The 26,058-nt window shown below is 36.9% G+C and overlaps 1 protein-coding gene across 11 annotated transcripts in view; it reads right to left on the bottom strand.

The window, feature by feature from the left end:
* Positions 1–5,802: 5,802 nt before the first annotated feature.
* The window catches only part of RET (ret proto-oncogene), a 127,679-nt gene continuing 107,423 nt past the window's right edge, over positions 5,803–26,058 (bottom strand). For all 11 annotated transcript variants that reach the window (XM_080597237.1, XM_080597235.1, XM_080597236.1 and 8 more), the window contains 10 exons: positions 25,408–25,664; positions 24,004–24,151; positions 20,379–20,486; positions 18,602–18,816; positions 18,373–18,495; positions 16,879–16,949; positions 12,577–12,714; positions 10,404–10,503; positions 9,210–9,357; positions 5,803–7,315 (listed from right to left, as the gene is read on the bottom strand). In XM_080597237.1, the coding sequence (XP_080453363.1) occupies positions 7,158–7,315; positions 9,210–9,357; positions 10,404–10,503; positions 12,577–12,714; positions 16,879–16,949; positions 18,373–18,495; positions 18,602–18,816; positions 20,379–20,486; positions 24,004–24,151; positions 25,408–25,664 (1,466 nt within the window). In that variant the 3' untranslated portion in view covers positions 5,803–7,157. The remainder of the gene's footprint in view (positions 7,316–9,209; positions 9,358–10,403; positions 10,504–12,576; positions 12,715–16,878; positions 16,950–18,372; positions 18,496–18,601; positions 18,817–20,378; positions 20,487–24,003; positions 24,152–25,407; positions 25,665–26,058) is intronic.

The raw sequence follows: 26,058 nt of genomic DNA, 5'->3' as shown, positions 1-26,058 counted from the left end.
CCCATGACACGTAAGGAAATGCTGCTTAATTGCTGGGAGGAAAGTGAGATTATTGTGAGCTTCCCCTAGTAATGTGGGTTACAGGGTCAATATGCAAGGTGCACTACTGTACCTGTTCCCTCCGGTCCCCTGATCCATGTTCAAATCTTGTATGACAAGGCTTTTAACCATATTCTTGAATCCTTTTATAGCAAGAAAGATATTATGTGCTATTCATATTAGTGCATTTTAAGGTCTAATGTTGCTACAAGCAGAGTTGTTACGTGTTCCCTATTAGGTATATGATTATCATTTGAAATGGTAACTCTTACAAATAATCTCTAAATTAAGGCTTAGCTTTTCAAACCATTTATTTCAAATTTCATAATTTCAGTAAATCATAATGGAGACTCAGTTAAGCAACTCAAAATAACTGGATGAACAATTTCTATGTGATTAAAAAATTGTCTCTGATGACAACTCATTGCAAACCAATTTGCTTTATCTTTGTGCATGTAAAAATGGTGATAAATATATTTCAGTATAAATAAAAACATTCTCAGTATTTTTATTTTTTAACAAAACCCCACATCATCTGTTTCTGCTCAGTATTTAATTGTCACAATTCCTTTTAACAAATAATCCTGGAAGAGCAACACTGGATGAGATTTCCAATTGTCTTTTTTTTTTTTTCTTTTTTTTAATAAAATCCTTATAATCCACATAAACTTAATACATTTCTATTCACTATGTGTGGACCAGGCCCCTGTTCAGAAAGCCTTCCTGCACAGGAAAACCATTTAAGTGTTGAATGGCTTTCTGACTCAAGGCTAGAATCTCTCTCTCAATTATTTATACCCTGTAGCAGAAAGATTCATTCTTGTCTACCGCTGTCAAATCAATCACTGACACTCCTGACCAGAAGAAAAAAAAAAAAAAAAGAAAAAAAAAGAAAAAAAGAACACCTTGGGAAACAGGGAACTCTGCTTGTATCGTGCTGGCTGTTTTTGAAGCTGTGCACACAGCTATACACATGGGTAGGGAGGTAGGTGTCTCCTGCATCTGAACCCACACTGGATGTGGTTCATCTCTGAAGCTCGCTTCTCTGACACAGAAGGTTTATTTTGGCATTTCCGAACCTTCTGTTTGTTGTTGGGGATTTGATAAAATTAAAAACCCAGATGTTTCTGGCTAGTTATAATTGTGTGTTTAGAGAGCATCATGTAAACCCATGGGTTAACTGTGAGCACCCAGCATCAGGTGTGCCAAGGGCTTTTAATAGCTGTTAACTACAACCCCCTAGGAGCCAGGATAATTGTCTGTTTTCATAACATCACAGCTCTGGATGTATACAATCACCAACCATGCTATGCTAATTAGCTACTAACCCTATCTTAACATCAGTGGGTACCTGTAAATTAACTTTTCAGTTCAGGTCGGGAGGATGCTTTTACCGTGAAGCTCCTTACAGTCTCTGGATACCACACTGCAGTTCCCTTCACGAAGCAATCCATGGCAAGCTAGGTTGTCTGCTGGCCAAAACGTAAAGTGAAAACTAAGCAGTATTTACTACGCCCCAACAACTCATGCATTTTCACTCTGTAAGACTGCACTTCGTCTTATCTGAAGTAAAGCACACATTCAACTTCAGATTGCTTTTGTTGCAGTGCATGCATTCCCTGCGGGTGTAGGGTAGATCGAGAGGGGGGACGTGGGGCTGGGCTAGTGACTTGCAGTTGCCTGGCTGTACCATGCCTCTGCACCGGGCCAGTGGGACAGAGGGCTTCTGCCTCTTCCGCCCCATCAGGAGATTCTCAGTTCACAAGCTTAGAGGGTGAGAAGGTCAGGGAACCCATCCTGCAGGACACGAGTGAAAGCAGGCGTCTCCGTCTTCTCACCAGCACAAATCCTTTTGTCCCTTCAGGCTGCAGCATATGGAAACCACTCCCATGGGCGCACACATTTTCCTCCCCAGATCAGACCACGTGGTAAGGGAATAGTGGGGTGAAAGCAGAGAAGAAAAGGGAGAGACCACACGTGTGCTCTTTGCACTTTCCTGTTGACCCCTTGTCCAAAAGACATAGTGCCAGCGTGGCATACAGTAATTCACACCTACTCTTAGAATCAGCATTGTGAATGATTAAAATCATATGTCCCTACAGTGCTCAATAATAAACTATTTTGCAAATATAAATCTAAAACTAGGTCTCTAGATGTCTTAGTTTACATTTTCTTCCATCCTCCACTTACAGAAGATTACTAAATATGCAAAAACCTTGTCCCACTACAAAGGATGTTTTCCAGCAGGGCAGCACTATTTCCCGTCTGAGAAATGCCAACGCATTTCTGAAGAAATAATCGTAAGGTCTGTTAATAACCATCTCTTGCAGAGAGCGGTAAGAAAATAACTTTTTTTTTTTTTTTTTTTTGCACAAGTCTCTAACGTTTTGCTTTATTTGTATGTCAACTTAAAAACAGAAGAGGAAATTCACATAAAATACTTCGTTGAAGTAACTTTACATGGGGACTTCTGTGGATACAGGGCTGACTGGACCGGCCCCGTACCTACAACCTAGGTGGCAGCAGTGATTGCTGTTACCTTTATGCCCCACTCACATTTTAAAACATTGCATCTATGTGCAGACATATTCAGTAATTCCAACCATGCAGCTGGTGGTTCTTTCCACTGTAGCAATATCATGATGAAATAAGCATCTTTGATATTTTGAGTCAAGATCTGTCCGTTGGCTATGCTTTCTCCATTAAAATAAGCAGAGGTTTATCAGGAACATAACTGGAGATGACTGAGATCAAAGCTGTTTTTCGAAAACACAATCTATTTTTATTTTTAGGAGCAAACAAAACTAACAAACACCTACTGCAAAAATGACTATTCAGAATATGCATACTGCTTGCTATCAGTGTAATGGTTTGAACCTCAGCAAACTTTTGTGCTTAGCTGAATAAGTGGAAGGATTTTTTATTGTGGCAAGTTAAAAATAACACTTAAATCACTTATCAGGTATGTTAATGCACTTTTGCTTATATCAGCAAGGATATAGTCACTCTCATTCTGATACCTAATGATATCGTTTTGTCACTGATTTCAAAAATCACTATTTTTTTTCACTACCTTGGAGATGAACACACTTTTCTTGCATTCTCTTTTCTAACAGAAACTTCGATGGTTATTTCTTGACATGTCAAGTACAACTGCACTACTTTGAAACTGTTCATATCATTTTCGATTGGCCTGTAATGCAAATGAAACAGCTTCCAGATGAGGTGAAGTTGGGTTATATAAAATGTACCTTGTTAGTACCTAAGTAAGGAACTAATTATTTCAGATGAGCTTAAGGGGAAGTGTACTCGTCTGTAGTCATCTGGGCAGAATGATTATACTTAATTTCAGAACATTATCAGTAAAATGAACTTTCATAGCAGCTCAAAAGAATGTTTTTAGCAAGAAATTCGTTGTATTAAGATATCATACAGCTCCTTATAAAACCAGGTGAAATCAAGAAACACACCGTGAAAAGAACTGTTAATCTTCTCAAAATGTATCAAGAATATATCTGTCTATCTTAACTGGAAGACACAGGTTGCTGTCCCACAGGATTAAAAATGAAAACAAATGCAAAACACAGGTTACATGATCAATTCATCTTTACTGAAAAACTTGATGAATACTGAAAAATATTTCATTCACTTTCACATCTGGGTATACATAGAGGTATAGTTGTGCTTACTTGCCTTCTAGTGTATAGTATAGTACCTACTTCTAAATATTGCTTCTAGACAGATGAGTTACAGTATTGTGCTAGGGATGGGTAAATCTGTGTTACTGCTACTTTGTTCATTTTTTGATAATCCTTCCATATTTTTGCTAGCAACTACTGGGTTATTTGATTTTAGATTGGCAACTATTCATGAATAATTTATTCATGAACGATCCCACTAACTTCAGAGGGGTACTTACAAAGCTAGATGCAACAGACTTGAACAGCTGACCACTTATGTTTTCTAATTAATATTTTAAATACTTTTATACATCTTTAGAGAATGAGGTTTTTTTTTTGTTCTCCCCCACCACCGAAAAAAAAAAAAAAGATAACTTAAGCAGAAAAGGTCAAACCCATTCATCTCATTACGGACAATCTGCACCTTTTTTATGGGGATCACTGCCTAGTGCTACCTAGGATTTGGTGCTGCTAAAATTCATCTTTGTTTTACCGTACGACTGTAGGTGTAGCTGCAGTGAGAGAGAAAGGGATTTTAGGTGGGCCAATTTTTGAAACAGCATTTCACAATCATAAGTAACTTTGTTTGAATTTTCTAAAAAAAATCCGTAGAAGTACCCTTTTTGAAATATATTGTGAGGCTTGTATTATTCATATAAGACTATATATAAAATCAAGACATAGAAATTTGCTTTTGCTATATATTTTTGAGAACTACTAAAAAAGGACCATTTTAGCGTACAATAGAGATTTATGCACATTTTGCATGAGAACTCAGGTAAAATCAAATAACGGCAATATTATGTAACTCAATTCATAGATGTTTAAAAATTTGTATTATATTAAACAGGCATATGCCTGCACATTAAAATATGCAAGCTCACAGTAGATTTTCTGAGAATCATACCTCTGGAAAAGTTTGTAGAATTAATATTAAAATAATCTCGTGCTGCTAAAAGTTTCTTGTGCTGACTACAAGGGTACACGAGACTGACCCTCTCCTCCACCTGTCACAACAGAAAGCACAGGCCAGGTAAATCACTTAAGCTCTGCTGGTATTTAGGAAAGGCTGGCAGAAACTTCCAGAAATATTCCCTCCAACCTGTACATTTAGATTAGCCACTCGTTCCCTTTGAGTTCACATTCCTCAGGGCAGCCAAGTGCCAATTCTGGCACTGATGGAAATAACAGTCTGCATATCACTTTTTTCCCCATGTAGGAAGTATATTTACTCTCATGTAATTGGGAACTGAAACAAGATTGTCACCATTCTGACTAATAGAAACACAGAACAGGAAACACTTTAAGGGAAATTTTTACAAAACAATTACTCTGAACCATGTATGTATTTCATATGCAGAATCTGTCAGGTGACATAGGTGGCAGTAATTATTAGTGAACTTTTTCACGTGAATTAATGGTGAAACAACTGTGGCTTATGCTGGAAGTCTAAAATAAAATATGCCATATGCTGTGCATTCACTGGTTATTTCAGTAGCTCTGTCTCACTCACCTACCGTAGAACAATGTAGCTTCACATCTCCCAGTTGAATATTGTTGCTGGAAATAGCTGATAAAAAGAAACTTAATTGAAGGAAGAATTAAAAAAAATCTTAGTGCCTTGATTGCTTATGGCCAATAAAGAATTCCCATTTGCAGACATAAAACACAGGAAAAGAACCACACAAAAAAAAGTTACCAGAAATGCCACTTTTTTTTTTCCATAATGTCTCAAAAGAAAAAAAAAAAGCCCATATAATGGGCTTGTCAGTGCCATTTATTTTACAAGTATTCATTCTGACAGCGTTCTGAGTTGTGTCGTGCCACTGAAGACCACCATTACATCACAACTGAACCCCTTTTGTATATATAGCTGTATCTGTTTGCTGTATGCAAGCATTACACAACACGGTAATCGTTGGTACAAAGAAAAACTCACTTTGCTTAGTGCTTGTCTGAAGCAAGGACAGAACAGAAGATGATATCTAAAAGTGAAGTTGTCTAAATTCTAACACAGCACTTTATATCCCACTTTTTGTAACATGAAAACCTGTGTTAGGGTTTTGGCAGTCTGACTCTCTTGTTTCTGAAATCACAAACTTTAATGGAAACAAAGTTGGTACACAAAACAACATCTGAAAACAGCTAAATTGGATTGTAAGTGACAGGATTAAGCTTTGGTAGGATTGGATTATTTAGAATAACCATCACAACGTTAACAACGAGTCACTCGGGATTTACATCCCAACATTTGTAGCAAACAAAAGTTATCTTTAACCATATTAGATTACAAATAAAGACAAAAGTAGTGCTGATCATTTACTCTTCCACATAGAACACATGACCCATAGTCCGATCATTCTCCTAAATATCAAGTCAGTGTTGTAAGAACATTTTTATATTTCACCGTAACAAATTCAGATGACAATTCCTTTGTATGGGTTCATTAAGAGTACTGGACCACTTTTGCTGTGCAAGTGTTGCTTACTCGTAACTTTCAAGATAACAGCTTTATTTGGAACTATGTCATGGCAGTGTCCTGTGCATGGCAGTGTATCCAATTTTGAGCTGAGAGGAGGGCTCCAACCCACTGAACGTGACTGCAAACAAAATCTCTACTTTAATTCGATCTAAAAAATCCTGTACAGTCCAAATTGAACTCGTAAAAGGAACCATGATTGTACAAGACTGTACGTTTTAGCATTCAGATGTGTATGATGGAAAGTAAACTGTCAGATGAACACTCTTGATTGCCATCAGTCTATACAGCATATCTCGTATCAAATTTATCTCCATTGTGCTAACGGTAAGAGCAGTTAAGAATAATAAAACAAACTCTCTTCTCATTAAGACAAGACGATACATTTTACAAGACTTCAAATGTTGAATCTCAAGTCCTCTATTGAGTTACTAAATGTTTGCTTCCAAACCAAGATACAGGCTTCATTAGTGCCAACATCATTGTAACACTTCTCATCTGATAGCAAGCTCAGTAGTTTGGGAGCGTTATTTCCCCCTCCCTTCCATATATTTGTGCTTCCTGCTTAGATCAAGTGGTCATATGCTAACAGCCACTATAAAAGTAGCAGTTCGAGTACATTTTCCCATCCAAGAAAGCTGTAGTACAGGATGGTTAATCTAAAAACAGTGAGAATGAAGTGCAGAGCCATTTGCAGTAACAAGTTGCCAAATGGAACCATATGCAAGTGGCAATCTAAAAAGAAGTACTGGAACTACAACTCTTATCCAGCCTGATATGTTTTCTGAAAGGGGAAATCACCAATTATAGCCTTCAGCATGAATAACACACTTCAGAAACTACCAATAAAAGTTTGCCAATTGAAAAGTTGTTGTTTGTACAAAGAACGAGCCAATGGACTTTCCATTCTTTGCATGTTTGTTCCCCTCACGAGTCCATTACCTTTCGCAAAGAAAATTTTAGCTATCAAACTTGTCCATAAATTTTGCCGCTGAGTGTGAAACCATCCAGTTAGCATATACACTATCATTTGCATATCTTGAAAACACAGAGTTAGTGCCATCGAATCTTGTGAGTGGAACGGGGCTCTCCTCAGGCCAGTTCGGGTATGACATGCCTAAAAATGAAAACAGATAATTTTTTCTGCACTGAAGAACCATAACTTCACGTGCAGACAGTAAGGCCCTTGGCAAAACTCCCTTCAATATTTCAAGCCAGTCCACTGGATTTTGTCCCAAATAATTAATATAAATGACGTTTCACAATCCCTGAAGCATAAATTCATATGTAGGCAAAATTCTGAAAAAAATAAAGTGCTTTCTTGATTAAAAAAAAAAGTGCGCACACACACGTGCATAATAAAAGCTAATAATTTTTCATTTGATAAGCCTCCAGCTTTCCGTCATTTTATTTTTTAATGTTCTTATAGCAATGTATTGCTTTGCAAGAGGAAGTTCTTGCTGTACAGAAAGTGCTCCAAGAATTAATAAACCTATTTGGGACAGGATCCAAAGTCCATTTCAATCACTGAGAGTATTTCCACTTTCTTAAATAGGTGTCTTTTTCCTTTGCCTTGAATGAGTTTTGGGGGAGACTCTCATACCCTTCACCAGGGATCCCCTGCTTAATTTTATAAAATCCAGGAGCACAACTGTGTGAAGTCCAACAAAGTCTTGAGCACTCTTGCATTGATTCAGCATTTAAGCGTGTATATAAAGCATGTAATTATTTGCATTGAGTCCAGTGATGTTTCTCAGTTGAGGCACAGGGGATCACCAAATCGGAAACAGAGTGCTTAGCACCATGCCAACCCAGCTGTGCAAGGAGTCAACTACACCAGGGTCAGGATTTTCAAAAACAGTTATCTTTTGTTGCTTATTACGTATTCAGCATCTGCCATCAACCTCAGTGGCAGCTTTTCCTGCTACTGCATTCTTTTTACTATCTGGCCACTGAGCACCCCAAAGTGAACGTGAGTTGGGGGAACCTATTAAAAAAATTATAGCTAGGGTATAGATAAAAATAGACCAAAAGCCAGGTATTAATGGCAACTTTTATGCTACAAGACCCAACTTTTCAGAAGTCATACTGCTTGAAGAATGAAAAAAATATCTATAATGTTAATAAATGTCTAAAAACATGTAGAATATTTAATCAGGAGACAAAATGTAGGAGTTTTGGCAAGAACCATTTTTACTGTCCATCTCACCATCACAATATGAAAGCATATGTTCTTTGTAAAAACACTTGCTACATCATTCAATCGGGATTTAGTACTGACATTTTTGTAATAAATCAAAGGACGTGAAAACAGCTGAGTACTTTCAAAATGCCTGCTGTTAAGTCACTTTTTAAAGGGCTTTACATGTCGATTTAGTCTGTATATAATACTTAAATAGGTATTTCTACCTTCTGTATATGATAGTCTGATTTCATTCACATTATATAGACATCTCAGCTTACAGATCCAGAATGCATTAACAGCAGCTGAAATTTAGAAATCCATCTCTATAAAATAAATTGCAAATGGGTACTATCATTTAGCTGTGGCAAAAAAGAAATATATATATATATTAAAAAAAGTCTATTGCTTAAATTAGAGGTGCAGATTCTAACATACTTTAAATGTTCCTAGCCCCCCCCACAGGATAGTTGAATTAGATACTCATAAGCATTTCGTATTTCCCCTGAGAATACTTCCCTGATCTTTTTTTAAATGTATTTTACTGTATGATATCTAGTCGTTTTACTTATTTTCACATCCTTTTGAAAGCGTTTATTTTAAACACAGCTGCAAAATGACTAAAGGATGTTCTTGATGCAAACTTCGACATTTACCAAAAGAAAAAACAAACAAACAAACAAAAAACCCAAAAGAAGCTTCCAAGCAAATTTTGATTGGCTTCATTCAGACAAGAAACACTGCAATGGGGTTACAGAGTCTGAGAACAGTGCAGAAGAAAAATCATTTTTGTGTTGCTAGAATCTAGTAAATGCATGTGAAATTCTACCATAGAGTTTGTTTTCAATCCATGTGGAAGGGAGGGTTCGAGGGAGGGGAGCATTATTACAGTCCACGAGAGGTGTCTCCTCTTCTGAGAGCCCATCATCATAAAGTAAGGAATCAGAAGGGGTGGAAGCCGCAAGATCTAAGTAGTCCTAAGAAGTGAACACACAAAAAGCTGGGTTAAAGTACATAGCAGTGTGGCTGGTTGGGTATTAAGGCTAAATGTGCATCTGGTTTCTTTGAATCAAGTAACTACAGACCTCACTGTATTTGTCTTTGGATCGTACTTCTAGCACCAGACTAGGCTCTCCCTTTCTGAGGCACCTTTGGAAGTAACCGATTTGCCAGCACACTAGACATGCTATGTACATATTAATACTTCCTTTACTTAATTCTGCATATTAGTAAGACAACCAAGAAGTTGGTTGTGCCAGCTGAGTTGTCTGACCTTCAGTTTCTCTTATGCCCGATATCTGTGTATGCCTCATACATATATGCTTGAAGGAGAAGGTACTCAGATCTCCTCATCTTTGTACACAAGGTAAACGCCATCAAGTTCCCAACTGTCCTAACAATCAGTGCATTCACTCTGTTTCTCATTTGAATCTGTGGCCTACACCCCAAATCCATCACATAACTAGTAGATTTAAAAAAAAAAAAGTGCGTATGTGCAGGTAGGTGTATATATATATATATAATATATATATATATGCATCTTCTACACATATGCAATGTGGACTTATTTTCAGACCTCAGCATCCGTTTTTCCACAAAAGTCTCTACAGGGTTATAATGGTTTTAAAGTAAGTCCAAATGGTGCAATCATACAGCTTCCATATCTCTGTTGCTATCATCATATCATTAAACCAGATTCACAGAAATACGGAATTATTTTAGTTCTAGGCTTTCTACTCAGTGCAACAGTGCAATTTAGGAGTAATATTTTACAGCAATTTGTTTGTTCATTAAGGAAGCTGGACAAACTAAGGGTAAGTCATCTTCTATACAGGTTTGAAATCAAAGCCACTACATGAGGTAATACTGCTTTCAAAAATTGGGATGCATTTGGAAGAAACTGATTAAATGCTTTAAAACTTTTGAAGAGTAATGGTTTTTAAAGAAAAAAACATGTCATAAATTCTGTATATTCAAACTCTCATGATCAGAAAAAAACTCAGTTATGCTTGCTCACACTTACCCTACTCTTCACCATCATTTTCTCTAGTTCCTTGCTGATCTCAGCAAATGTTGGTCTTTTATCTGGTTCTTGCTTCCAACAGCGCAACATCAAGTTGTACCTGTGATTCCCACAAGGTAGAAAAAAGGTATTTGTAAGAAGTGGGTCAAGCTTCTGCTCAAATAATTTATAGTACTCAAGTTCAACCACACCCTGAAGGCCACACACAATTTACATCTTTGTTTTCTTTTGTCATGTTTTCTGTTAAACATTCCCCTGAATTAATGACTGACATTCACAAGAATGGGCTTTTATTTTCATGAGCCTTTATAAGTTCAAATGATGATGCACTTGGCTGTCCTTGTAGGACTGCAGTCTGAGGTTTCATTATTTCTCAAAGAACCACCTCATGTGTAGGCAGCACACCAGATTTCTAAGTGATTTTTTTTTATTTGCCAACAACTTTAAAGAAATTTGTGTATCATCACTGATGTGCATCTCACAACTTGGAAAACTGCTGTTATGTCAGAGTGTTGAACTTTGCTGCTTATGCACAGCCGTGGAGAGGAGAAGATTGGCTTTGCTGTACACAAGAGACTGCAAATTATCCTTACCGTTCTTGCAGAAACAACCCCCTCAAATGTTTACCATCTTCATTTATTTAAATACTGTGAAGTTTCTGTAAACTTTGCTTTGAAGTGAAGTCTTGAGGAAATACCATACCTAAGACAACTTGTACAAACTGATGTTCTTTGATTGCCTTTATTATTATTATTATTATTATTCTGCCTTTATTTCCACACCAAACTCTATAGAAGGCAAGTTAAAAGGGAACAGAATAGTCAACTGACTATTGGACATATGCTAAGTTCTGGACGTGTAACTCTCCAACCCAGCATGCCATTCTTGTTATTTTTCTAGCTCAAGTATTTTCAAGACTAACAGATCTACATCATCACAAAACTGTTCTGAGGAAACAGTTGACTGCAAGAGCTACAGAAAGCTCTTGAAAAACACTACATTTTCTGCCTCATCCATGATTTCTTTTTTACTTGACTGTTTGAGGTAGAGAATACAATTGAAGTAAATGGTCCCCAAAGTGGGCTCACAAAGACTGTCAGTAAAATATTCCAAGAAAACCAAAAAAAAATAAAAATAAAAAATCTAAACGAGTCAGAAAACCACGATATGGCTTGAATAGAAACTTAGACATGGTCAAGCTCGCCTAACATAAGAAGCATCAACACTGTAAGATATGTTGGAGGCATAAGGTCTTATTCCCCTCTGAGATGGAACAAACAAAAAAATTAGATTATATCCTGGAGGATATTTACCAGTGAAACTTGTAAACTTCTACTCTGTTCTAGGTTGAGAAGTTCTTAATGTTTTTCTCTATATGCAGTATTAAAAAAAGATAGTTATATTATTTCTACTGTATTTTCTTTTTCATGTGGCCAAAGCATCCTTCATATTAAAAATCAGTCAAGGTAGACACCATAATGATTATAGGTTGGTAATTTTCTTCAAAACAAAACAAAACAAACAAAGCAAAAAAAAAAAAAACCAGACCATGACCAGATTTGCAGGCTGAACATAAAATCATGCCTCATCTCCAAGTGCTACGTGAAGAACCAGCAAGGGAAGGTATATCACACAGAGAATTTTAATAAATCAACCAATAAAATGTGAATTATCTCCAAACAGAAATTGTAATGGGCTTATCAAGTCACAGAAAAATTATGTAAAGACTTCCAGGCCAGGATACTTTTTCTCCCATGTAATGCCAGGACATTCAGACAATTAATACCAACAACTGTGGATGGAATGTTTTTGTTATTGGCTGAAAAGTACTCAAATGTTTTCCTGAATATTTTAGCTAGCACTGATTTATGAAAATCTCCCCTTTACCTCAAAAGTTTTGAATATTCAAACTGATTTCACTGATTGGCAAGTGTTATTCAATAGGCCACACATATTCGGGAGGTAGCTGCAAACATTGAGTTGGTAATTCCTTTCCTGTGCTTTACTGTTCATTAATTTCATTACCTTCTTTTGAGTACTCCGTATTTTGATTATACTTCTGAGATACACAGAAGAATATTTATGTGGTGTTTATTCAAACCATTTTTTTTATATATATTTTTTTAAATTTAATAGATGTTTAATGAATCTAATCAAATCAAGAAGTACTTACATTTCTTCACTGCAGTTTTCTGGTCTCTCCATTCTATAGCCTGTTTTTAGGAGGTTAAAGAGTCTTTCAGGAGCAATACCTGGGTAGGGATTGCCTCCCAAAGTCACAATCTCCCACAGCAGAACTCCAAATGACCATCTGAAAAAGAGAAAATGAGCTTTTATATACAGCAGTAGGTTTCAAGAGCTCGGTGTGGCTTTCACCCAACAGATCTCTTTCTAGCGTTTAAGAAACCAACCAAATTCAAGATGTTGCTGAGCCAGAGGGGCCGCACAGGGCCATTGTTTTTCTCCAATACCATTCATTACAAAGATTAGGAACCAAGGAAGTAGAAATAAGGGCTGTCCCTCTTTTATCCTTTGACAAAAGATGTGTCCTGGGAAGTCCCATCTTCAGTAGAAAGTCCTCCCTCCACATGGTGTCCCAGCTCAAAGGCTGGTTCTTGTTCTGTGTAGTGCTCCTGGAGATGCTTTTTCCATTGGCTATCCCCTAATTAGCACTTACAGTCCTAATCAGACATGAATGTCTAAATTTACAGAAGATGGCTTAACCAGTTACCAAACTGAAGACAGTTTGCTGTCTTCACTGTGAGGTTGTTTTTCTTTGTATGTGCAATGAGTTTATTTCAGTCACAAGCAACACCTTTGATGTCAGCTGCTATGTGTGGCCCATTCACTCATTCAGGACTTAATTTACTACTTGGAGATAATGAAAGAAGAGGAAATAATCTATTGTGGAAATAATAAATGACTAAAACGTAGTTTAACATAGAATAGAAAACAGAATAAGCTGTTTTCCAAAATGAACAGAAAAAGGAATGACTTTTTTAACTCACTTTATTGATGAACTCGAAGAAAATATTTTTTTTCAGTGGGTTGGAAATATTTAGATAGATTAGCTTAGTCCATCTTGGAGGACAAACTATGAGAAAAGAGGCAAAAGTATTTTCTCTTCCTTTAGTGGAAGCCTTATTCTAGACACAAAGAAGCTACAAATTACTGGGAATCTGCTCGACTGGGAGAACTTGCCAAAATTTAGATGTTCAAAATGAAGGAAGCCAGCCAACACTGTCTGTTTCACTCAAAGGGGATACTCAATTGGATGCATCTGGAAGCAAAATTACATATAATTTATGACAAACGTTAGCTTTTGTACTCTCATTGGGTAATTTCTCTGAAAACTGCACTTTCAAGAAAATTTTGGGGAAGGTTACACATTTAATGGCAAAACAAGGGAAACGTCTAATTCCCTTTGAAAATTCCATCTCAAAATTTTAGGAGCAGAACTCACCTTTTTGTGCGTGGACTACAGTCCAACTGTACTGCTCATATTTTGAAGAATAATAGTAACCCAAAAAGTACAGCAAAAACAGGCTGAGAATCCAAACTACCAGTTTCACGCAGTCCTAAATAGTTATGCAGCAGCTATTCTCCTTGATGCCATTCATTGAATTAATTTTTAATCACTCTGCACATTCTTGAAAGCTAATGAATATTTATAACATTTTAATATACTTTATTAATATACCACCTCATACCCTTTTTTAAGTCAATTATGCTCTAGCATCAGGTTGTAATACTGTCCATGATTAATTCAAATAAACTCTGTAGCACGGCAGGTTTTATTTTTAAAATCTCTCTCTTCTGCTTAAGAGGAATTTTTCAGAATGTGGAAGGAGGGATCACAAGTAATTTCTTAATTAGCTCATGTTGTTTTTTGTAAACGGGCACACTAGAACAGAATGCTGTAGAATGCTGCAACGTTTTCAAATTGTTATACAAATTGAGCAGTATGGGAGGAGAAATATGATATGAAAATTTTCCCGCTGCGCTGTATATCAATGAATAAAAATGTGATCAGAAAAAGCCAGAAAAGAAAAAAAAATAATAATGTGAACAGGAAGACAGTAAGCTAGCTTTCCGCTGATGTCACCAACCTCTGAATCAAAAAGGGATTTTGTGAATGCTGGCAAGTGGTACGGCTATTAAGCACTGCTAACCACTAACTACATAGAAAGGCTTTAAAAGGAAAAAGCTGGAAAACAAACACAGAGTATGAGAAAAAATAGCATACTGGAATGGCTGTTGAATTTATTAACATATGTTCACCTCAAATATAATTGCATCACCACAAAGAATAAGGAATATTATAAAATAATCTTTGCAGTGAGTGTGATTGTCTAAAACTAAAATCAATGCTGCAAAGAAGTAATTAATTTATCAGTTTGCTATGCTGTTGGAATGGCAGTCATGGAACCTTGTACCGGAGATGATTTCTTTGCAGTTCTGTGTCTCTCTCAGTAGGGAATTTGCTAAATTAGGTGTTGCTATAAAATAGTCTTAGATTACTGACATGTATAATGCCATGAATAATGAAGGTGACCTCACCGGTGAGTCAAGGCTGTGTGTAAGTGTGGCAGCTATGTAGACCTTTGGTGCAGTTGCACTGAAGAGGCATTACAAAGCACAATGCACACTCTGTTAAGAATACCCAGCACATCTCCAAGAAAGCTGCTACATCTGCATAGCAGTGCACAGAGGTAATATCTGGGAAGATCTGAGAAGTTGTCCAGTTACACAGCATCACTAGGCTACCCTGGGCTCTGAGCTAGCCTGTTTGAGACCAGGTGGGCACCATCTGCAGAACTGTTGTATCATGTGTATGAGAGAGGTACTCCTGAGCTTAATCACAGCCCATCAGGAAAACAAACAGGGAGGTTTGGGTGGTGAGGCACTGGAACAGGCTGCCCATAGAAGCTGTGGATGCCCCATCCCTGGAAGTGTTCAAGGCCAGGTTGGACGGGGCTTTGAGTAACCTGGTCTGGTGGGAGGTGTCCCTGCCCATGGCAGGGGCGTAGGAACCGGACAAACTTTAAGGTCTCTTCCAACCCAAACCATTCTGTGATTCTATGAATCTATCAATGGCAGTGGATCCAAGAGATCAGTCAACAGTCCACAAAAAGGCAGTTACATGGCAACACAATCTCTTTCTGGCCCTAAACCATAATGCAAATTGCAGAAAATGGAAAAAAAAAAATAATGTATGCTTGGAATTTTTAAAAAGAATTTTTTAATTATCTGGGAAAGGTCACTGTAAAGAAGCAGGTCAGCACAACCAATACTCTGAGGAGGAAAAAAAGAAATCCAGAAAGACCTGTAGACAGGCCTTAGTAAAATTCATGTTCTCCTGAGAATTGCACCTACTTTTTTCTTACTCCAAATGAAACAAAAAAAATGAAAGTATTTTGCTAATTCATTTTATAGAGAATTTTCAAGTTAAGCAAAATAATTCATTTCACTAACACTGTTCTGACCTGCAGAGAGAAGAGTAAAAACTGAATAAAATTATTTTAAAAAGTAAATATCGAAACGTTCTGAAGTGAAATGCCCTTGAGATCAGTATGTTTTATGCAATTTGAGTTTAATGAAAATATTGCTTTAGTCAGATTCTCTTTTAAGGGGTGTTTGGAAGGTATCCAAAATGCCACCTGGCAGAAGATGAGGCATAAGTACTGCTGCTTTTGCAATCCCTTAGAGGTGTTTGGCTTAAATAAATAATACTTGGTTTTACAGTGTCTGCCTGGTGACTAGCCACAACCACTATTCATCCCAGAGAGAAAGGAATGTGAAAGTATGTGTTCCTGAGTTAACTGTATAGAAACACTTTTCTGCTGGGCTCCTTCCTCATCAGGCAGTGAAAAACAGCTTTGCTGTGGTAGTTTTGCAACCTACTCATCACAGGTGAGGTAGAAGCACATCTTCAGAAACTTAGTTTCCCTAATGCTGCAGACAAGCTTGCATCTTGGCACTGGAACCAGACTGTTCCCCTAAGGTGTGAGCTGGCTGTCATTAAAATTAATTGGAATTATGTCATTGATTGCAATAGGAGTGAAGTCAGACATAACATCACTCCTCTCTTCCCACTCCATCCTGTATCTGCCGGCAGGTGTTACGGACAAGTGATGAACGAGAACTGGGCACTTTGGGTACAATCATTATCATTAGCAAAGGTTAATGATTTTTGTCTAGATCTCCAAAGGCAATCATCTCACATTTACAGATCCAACCCTTGTTGATTTCAACAGGAATTATGTACCTAAATACCTCTCAAAATTTTTCCCTCAGATTTGATTCAAGAGCAAAAAACTCAGATATTACTGCCAGCAAATTGTGCTACCCAGGTTGTGTTCTTTACACCTCTGTCTAAGCGTGACAGCTTTGACTACTATGTAGACTATTTTATTTCCTCCCGTCACCTTAAACAAATGCATAAAGTGTAAAGAAAGCCAGAATTTAAACTTACACATCACTTTGTGTTGTATAGATATGATCAAATAGGGATTCTATGGCCATCCATTTAACAGGTATCCGACCCTAGGAGGGAAAAAAAAAAAAAAAAAGGCAATTACTGGTCAGAAAATTAAGCTTCCAAGAGGAAAAACAACTTTTTTTCCAGTAACAGACACTCTATTCGTATTCATATTCTAATATTTTCCAATGGACTGAATGATTTAGCATTTAATAGGAAAAAGTGAAGAGAATAATTGTAAGAATTTTTTTAAATCACTGAATTTCATGCTCCTTTCTTTCCTTCCAAACACTTCAATAATCTAATTAAGTACAATACTAGTTTTTTTTTTCCCCCCCGCATTGTTATCAGCTTAAGCCAGATAAACTCAACTCTCCTCTGAAAAAAGTTTCATCCAAAAACATATGTTTTTCAAGCATGAATGTTTTTCTTCTAACAGAAAATACTCCATTGCTTTTAGGAAAGGGACAAATGCAAAAATGATGGGAAATGATGATTAAAGAAGAAACCTTTGGTTTCAGAACCGTAGCTGGACAATCACAGTCAATTATAGAGTACTAAATTGAGTCTGTAAGTTGCTACTTTCCTTTGGTAGGGATTCACTGTTGAAATCTGAGACATATCCAAGAAAAACTCAGCTTTGAAAAATTTCCTAAATGTTTCATAACCTTAACAATATCACTGGCATTAATATGCCATACATTCTCCTTATTCTCATGAAATACATATATATATACATATATATATATATAAAACAACTGTTTCAGTAGGTTTTAAACATATCCTTTTTCATTGCTCCCGATTGCTCATTCTTTCCTCTTTTCCCTATACAAGAAGACAGATGTTCTGTTAAACTCTATGGTGACAAGTGTCTCTGAAGTAAAGAGAAAATATCCATTCAGTACATCAACAGCCCACCAAATAAAACGGAACTGCATTTAAGTAAGTGCATCATTCCTAAAACATCGAGCAACTGGTATGTAAAACACATGCATTATAAGACAGCTAATGCATATGGCAAAGCCCTTTTTATGCCCTTTTTATGTATGATCATGTCTTCCAAAAAGTCTTTTTCTTTCCAACTTATTTTACCTTATAGAACATTCACACAAACAGCACTACTGGCCTAAAAACAAACAAACAAACACAGAAAGCTAAACTTAAAATTCACAATATTTACACAAATATTTTCATAAAATTATAAGTTTAAAAAATATAGGCATATTTACAAATGAGGAGAATGAAGAGAGGAACTAATAGTGACTTAAATACGATAATTTTTACATATATTATTGTCCTGCTAGTTAAGCTTATAATTTTGTTTCATCTTCATTTGTAGTTCTTTTAAATTTAAGAGAATTATTCATAGTTAATTGTTGTCATTATTCATAAAATTAGCTATTTTCTTCTGTGCTTAGGTCCTGCAGTATAAATTCTCTCTCTTGATTAGGCAATAATTCTCACAACTCTTTTTAACATTCACTCTACCTTGCTCCTCTTGACATATGAATCTTCTTCATATACATCACGGGATAGGCCAAAATCAGAAATCTTCATTTTGCGCCCTTCTGCCACCAGTACATTTCTGGCTGCTAAATCACGATGAACAAGCTTTTGAAAGAAACCAACAATAGTGTTTATGCTTCTTGTGGAGGAACAAACTGCTGCATGTCCATCTGTCACAAGGACATGCCCAGATTACTATTACATGCTCTACCTTCATTTCCGCGAGGTACTGCATTCCTCGAGATATCTGCCATGCGAATGATATCAGATCTCCCATTGTTAAGGCTCTCTCATCAGGGTTATCCAAATAACTTGAATTTCTGTTACCATCACTACCCACATAGCTTGGTCCCACTTTTCGACTTTCCCTGAGAAAACTGCGCAAGGAGCCATATTTAGCGTATTCCACAATTAAATACAGAGGGCCTGAAAGAAGCACACACATCGATAAGCTTGCAATTAATAGATAACCATTTTTGATTTTTTTCAAAACAGTCTCTTCTAATCAACATGTTGTTTTTAATAGTCAGTGGCTCCAGAAACCTTTGTTCTTCACATAAATGGCACTGACGTCAGCCACAGAATTTTTTTCTAGCTTACATCCTCTACGCAAAGCGAGTGAGTTTCAGCCTAAATCAAAGCTAAATTCAGGCTCTAGCCTATTCTCTCACCTGGATAATTTGAGACTGAAGAAATACAACCTTCTTACAAATCAGACCTCTGAAACAACCTGAGTTAGAGAAGCTTTAAAAAAAAGCAACCCAAACCCAAAACACTTTTCTGTAGTGCATGATACTGAGTTTACAAATCATCTGCTAATTCCAGTGTTGTATTTAAGGTGCCTTTTCAGAGCACTTAAAAACATTCTGACATTTCAATCCATTAGCTTCTCCACCCTGTTACCCACATGAATAATATCCACTCAGCATGCTAATGCTAAATACATTTGTCTGCTCTATCAAAACCCTCCCACCCCATACACCAATGAATTAGCTTGATATTTATTAAAAGCCTGTGACTCAGAAACAGTTCACTTCCTTAGGGATGAAAAGATACATTGTACTGAGAAGAAAAAAAAAATCCCGCCCTGCTGGTTCATTACCTTACTAAAACTCAGAGATGACTCAATCCTGAATTACATTCTCTGTCTACAACTAATAGTGCCATCTGCAACAGAACTGGGTGAGCAAAGAAGGCAAGCCTTAGCGCAAGGTTGCCACACATATACTGTAATTTTAGGCTGCAAAAATCACAAACTCTTTAAGGGAGAAGGACCACAATCAGAGACACAAAAGGAAGAGGATGTTGCCTTGCATACCCATTTAACATGAACAGAAATTATCCAGACTGATTCCTATGCACAGCAGTGACAATTTGTTCCACTGGAAGTTTTAATACATAGATCTGAAAATTTCTTTCCCCTTAAAATATACCTTTCAATGACTGTGGCTTTTAACAAATATCACGGTAAGAGAGAGACAATAGTTTTGTGACAGAACAGGAAAACTGTGTGTCAATCTAACCATCAAGCTCTACTTTAACAAAGGGATCTGTAGTTATTAAAAAAAAAAAAATCACCTCTCTCCCTGACTCAGGTCTCAAAGCACTGTTATAGTATGAATAATAGTAAGAATAATGAAAGCTCCATTAAACTTTAAATATAGTCCCTATCTGAAAGGTTTACTGAGCAATAGTATTAGGAAAATACATACTGTTAGGAGACAACTAGTAGTAGAACGATTAGTTTCCAAATAGTTTCAGAATCAAAATGAGTATAGAAAATACCCTTGGGAAGAATGTTAGTTACACTGAATTTGCATCTCCTCATCCCTTCAAAGTTGCTTGTCTTATATGCCCTCATTTTTTCAGTCAGAAGCATATTTAAAAGGTGTTCAATGTTTTTAATCACTAGTCCAAACCCAACCATGAACTGCTGTTTATTTCCTTTTTTGAAGTTTTCATCTTAATGATGAGTTTCTAATATTTACCATCTTGACTGCAGGCTCCGTGAAGTTTGATGACATGAGGATGGTTCACCTGTTTCAAAAGGTTGAACTCTGACAGCAAATCTCGCAGCTCGCTCTGGGAAGCATTTTCTGCAGGTGCCCAAAAACATAGTTGTGGTTAGGAAAGCATTATCCGAAAGTTCTCTTCATAACATCTGAATTTTGAGATGCACCATTTATCATGGAGTTGGCAAGAACTTAGAAAACTCTTTCCCACAGGAGAGAAATGTCCACCGTCCTGCAGTCACTCGTATCGGAACCAGGCAAATGAGACAGCTGCTGTTCTGGCTGGGTGAGCTGCCATCATCACCCCTCTGCCCTGATACAAAGGGCTACACAAAGAGCAGGTCAGCCAGCAATCAGAAACAAGAGTCTTCAGTGTCTTGCAGATGCCATGAAATTATGACAGATCTTTTCCTGTGTTCTAAAGCTATTCCTAGGGTGAATCAGAGCAAACTAAGAAGCATGTGAAAGCCTTTTGTTTGTGTTTTTTTTTGGCTGAGCAACCAAAAAAGACTTGCTCAGTTATCTCCCTATGATTTAATCCTCTTTCTCCGAAATAAGTTTTCCAATGGAGTGAAAATCCACTTATCTACTGGCTTACCGTTGTAGCACACATCCAGATTTAGAGTTCAGAAACTAAATGTACAGATCAGATTGATTTTACTGGGAGACATATCTGCAGTCTTTGCTGATGTCAGTGACAGTAGTATGACATTATGTAGCCCCCAGAGATTTCCTTAGTCTTTCAAGCATTTTGTTTTTGCCGAATTCGTCTTACAATCTTCCTCTCTGAACACACTGGGGTTTGAAGGAGATCTTACTTACAAAGAAACCACAGGTCAGAGCTAAACCTTTGTGTGCCTCATCCTTAATGACCTTGACAGAGAGAATCTCCCTGTATTGTTCCTATATAGTGTTATTACTGGGCAACTTACAATTATGTACTGGCCCTTACTTTAAGTTAATTTAAAAAAAAAAAACAACGTCACTTTCTGATTTTTGTTACCATACTGTTTGCTTTCTGTGAAGGTAGTAAGCACCAAAAGGATACATTTACATATCCATTTAAAATGTGTGTGCTCATAGTTTGCCCTGATTACAATAATATTTGATTCTGTTCTACTGTATGTTGGTATTGGTCTGCTATATCGTCTGCTTATATTATCTTACAGAGAACCTATACTCAGACTTGAGTCTTCTGCCTCACAGGAAGTGCAATATTAGATGATCACTCACTACTTGTAAGGAGTACAAAAAACATCAATTTAGCTAAACCAAAACCAAACAATATGAACATTATGCCTGTGAAAAATTTATTTTTCTAGCTCTGGGACTGCATAGTATGTGCAAGAAGAGAAGTTCCCTGGGGCCCCTGCTCGTCTGTATTCTTGAAAAATCACCTTCTATAGTTGACAAATGGACATTATTAGCTCTGAAGCTTTATGCCCCTTGTTTTTAGCAAACAGTGAATGATATCTATTTACTTGTTTGCAGGTGTTGCCCACTTCAATTTTATTCTGAGGGCTTTCATATCATGCAAGATCCATATGAGTAAAGCGCTAGAAAAGGACTGAAAAAAATTCTCCCTCTGTTCCTTTAAACCCCCATCCACAGCTCCAAGACTATTTTGGCTCAGCTAATTCCTTACCTCTCCTTGTTCCCTCCCCAGAACATAGCGCCAAATTGACAAAGTAGGAGAAGTCCTACCTTGTTATGTTCTTAACCACACGTTGTGCGCCAAACTACACAGTTAGGAGAAGATACCAGGAAAGAGGTATCTTTTATGAAATAAGCAGGAGGCTTTCTGTGCTAATTTACTGGCTTAAGATCAGGCAATGTAGAGTCCCTAATACTAGGACAAGGAACCCTTTGCATCTGAGTATAAATCTGGTTCTGCTATATGTAACAAGGATAGGATGATCGGTGTTGGCCTGATCCAAAATGACTGTCCCTTATCCCTGGCAGCATTTTATAGACCACTTTGGACTAAAGCAATATTTATTATACTTGTCATGTGTTAACAGTAAAGTTAAACCATTAATGGATAAATATTTCTAGTAATGACAAATGTTCTCCACAATCAAGTTGGAAAATGTAATTTCAGGTGACTATGTGCAATGTAATTTACATTACAAAGGGATTCATTAGAGCCCCAAGTATTACTGTAAATGTCAGACCAATTTATTAAAATAAGGTGCTTAAAATAAAGGGTTACTCCTTCCTATTGTCAATTCTGTACTTGGTAATAGCTAGGGAAAGCTGAATGTTAAATCATCTGCAAGTAAAAGCAATATTTTTACCACTATGTCTTGGAATCTTAACTCAGTCACATGTTGTTGATGACAATGTGCTAGAAAATCAGTAATACTGAGTGCACAAATAAATATGAAATAACAATCATGACAAACCCATTTACAATGACATACAGGTTGTTACTTGAACATTGCAAGACTTGACTAGTCTTCACCTCTGAAAAGACTTAGTTCTAAATTTTTTCCATATGACCTATCTCCACTGAACCTCTTGCAATGTGGGCATGCACTTCGTAAACCATTTACTCTTTTGGTAAAATAATGGAATATAAAGCATCTTTGCTTTAAAGCAGCAGAAGATGGATTTTTTTCTCTTTAACCATATATATATGTTTTTAATAATAAGCAGCAGCAAATAGTTGAGGTCATTCAGATAAAGCTAGCTAACCAGCTAAAGGAATCTTCTTGTATCCGTAAGCCTTTCTGAAGGTTCTTGTTTCCCATCTTCATCCTCTACTTTCCTAGGTGCCTGATACGTAGGGACTACATGCACTTATGGATTAGCACACAAAACAACAGAAAAGGATACAGTTGTGTGAATAATTGACCTCCTTCACCACCACTGCATATCTAGTGAAGTCATCAGGCCCAGACATTAGATATGTAAAATCTACGTTCATATTTAACAGTAAAGGTGGCAAAATGTATGGATTACAAGCCAGATTCAGCCTCCGCCTGAAATGTACACTAATACTGGAGAACTTCTACTTCAGAGACCAAAAAACAACTAACCAAACAAAAAAAAAAATCATCTTTTTCTTTCAGTATCATTTCTTTTCCTGTACGGCAAAGAAACAAGTATAAATGGGGCTTAAAACTAAACAGAGACAGGCACAAGAGCTCAAGGTCTCACATTATCATCCTAACATAACCTAGGAATACATTTTTTCCCTATCTTTAAAGTCTTAGGCAGAACTGAAGACATCACAAGAAAACATTAGGCTCTTCAAACCAGTTTGGCAGAATTCCTGGTAATTGAAAAGTAGATCAGAAAGTACAAAAGTAGATGGAATTCTCAATCAGAAAAGTAACTTAATAGGCCTATTCTGTCTCTTGCCTTGCTTATAACACAATTTATTTTAAAAGCTCTGCCAAAGAAAACTTCAGGAGAGGAAGGGAGCATCAGAAAGCTTTAACGTGCCCTTGCAATATTTCCATCAATGCCAACCAAAATTAAATGGTACTGGTTGTTCATAGCTGACATTTTACTTTCATGTTAGCCCCTTTTCAAATCCATGCAGAGGTTACAACAAATAGTTTTCAAAACATTTCAGATGCAGATGGGAAGGTACCTTTTAGCATTTTCACTGCCACAGTAGTATAGCCAGCTCTTCCCTTGAGTCTGAAAGCTGTTGCCTTGACAACCTTTCCAAATTCTCCCTCTCCAAGAGTTTTACCAAGGACCAAGTTCTTCCGAGGGAATTCCCACTTCGGATCTTCCTGCAGGAGAGAAAAGGAATCCTATAAGACGAGTAAGAACAGAAGTGGCTAGCTACAAGAGAAGCATTAATGTTCAATAGGAGATTATTCTTCAGGAATAGGTATACTTTGGTGTACAATTTTGGTTGCTCCCTTTTTTGTCAATGAGTGCATTGCTATGAAAGCTTCTGAATCTCTAAGCATTTTGCAAGTGTTTTTACATTACCTTAAAATCACCTCCTTCAAAAAAGGCTGAAAATGCAGCCTGTGGATAATAGATTATATTTACAGGACTTAGAAATTGTGTACAAATGAAACACAAAGTGATACAATATAAATGCTTGCTTTCAGAATAACTGTGAATATGTGACTGTAGACTTCACTGAGAAGTAAATCAGTTTTACTTGAGGAATAAGGCTTTCCCTGGAGAGTTCATCAGACACAACAATCCTCCTCTTAGGAAATGAGCGTTATTGAGCCTTACAGCTGCAAAATGGTGACAGATGTACAAACCAGATCAGAGATGAAAGTAAACAGAGCACAAGGTCTGTGAAGATGTCAATATCTAACATGCAAATAGAGCTGGTGTTGCCACATGTCATACAAAATGGCAGTGTTTCTTTACTATATTGGTCCATGAAAACACACCAGCTGGCAGGCATCCTGAATGGTATGTGATTCACCAACACAGAAGAAACTAGATTAAAGGTATGATAATATGACTGGACAAAAAGCATGGGCACCATTCCCACATGACCTGACATCTACAGTGTGTCTGTATAACAGAAATCAGGAATGGATCTCAGCTTCTTTTTTTTTCTTTTTTTTTTTTCACCCCTAAATTTATTCTCTGTGGAATGCTATGGCTTATCACAGAGATTACAAACCTGCTGATTATTAGACTATTATTTTATTTTAACAATGTTAAATGTAACAACTTTAACAATTATATTACTTTAAAAATGTTAAAGTTAAACCACACCATCAAATGTAGAGTTACATTTAGAAAAAAATGGCTTAAATTTGACCCATTGTTACATTATATTAAAATGGAACAAAAATGGAAGAATATACTGGCCTTGTGCAGTAAGTTATATGATTTATTCAATTACTCATTAAGTATCTGTCCCTCTATACATCACTTCTGTTTTAATCATTTGATTTGGGTGTTTCTATGAGCAGACTGCACTTCTGTAACATTTTCTGCATGCATAAACACCATGCTTTAGGAACAACACAGACACGAAAAAGTATATGCAAAACGATATCAGACTTACTGGTATTTTAAAGGTGTCTACAGACACCTGGTTCTCCATAGAATCTAAAGAAGGTCGACGGACATTAGTAGAAGAATAGCTGATGGGATAGGACTGGGCTGGGCGCCGGAATGTCATTTCTGCAGAGGCAATAGGTGGCTTTGGAGAATTCTTGTGGTAGCGATGGATGAAATAGGAAGAAAGCAGCACAGAGATGATGAAGGACAACAGCACTGCCCCTGCTATGACAGTCTTACACACATCATCACATAGTTGCTCTGTAGATCAAGAAGAATTTATTAGAACTCTGTTGTTTCCTATTTCAGCTTGGGCAGTTCACGTGACACAGGTGTGACAAAGAGAATTCAAAAACATTTTTAAAAGCTACAGGAAAACCTAATAGCTGATTTTCTCTTTTGGGCACCAGCAGGTAATCAAATGCTTAATTGCCTGTGTAAAATGGAAGGATAGCTAGCTTGAACCCATATTCCTTGTCTTTATAGAAGTAGCTACTTCTAAGACTCTTCTTTAAGGTCCAGCCTACCATATACTGATCTTCTGATACTACTTACATCTCCAGAGACCTGTGACTAGATTTCACTTGTGGAGAACAGTTTGTGTTAGAACCATTCTGTTCAAATAAGATCATCTTCAACATGTTAATTTTACTTC

This window comes from Anser brachyrhynchus (genome assembly GCF_964034855.1).
Source record: "Anser brachyrhynchus genome assembly, chromosome: 6".
Taxonomy (NCBI): Eukaryota; Metazoa; Chordata; class Aves; order Anseriformes; family Anatidae; genus Anser; species Anser brachyrhynchus.
The sequence above is the reverse complement of the archived record's forward strand: the minus strand, read 5'-3'. Positions and strand labels throughout refer to the sequence as shown.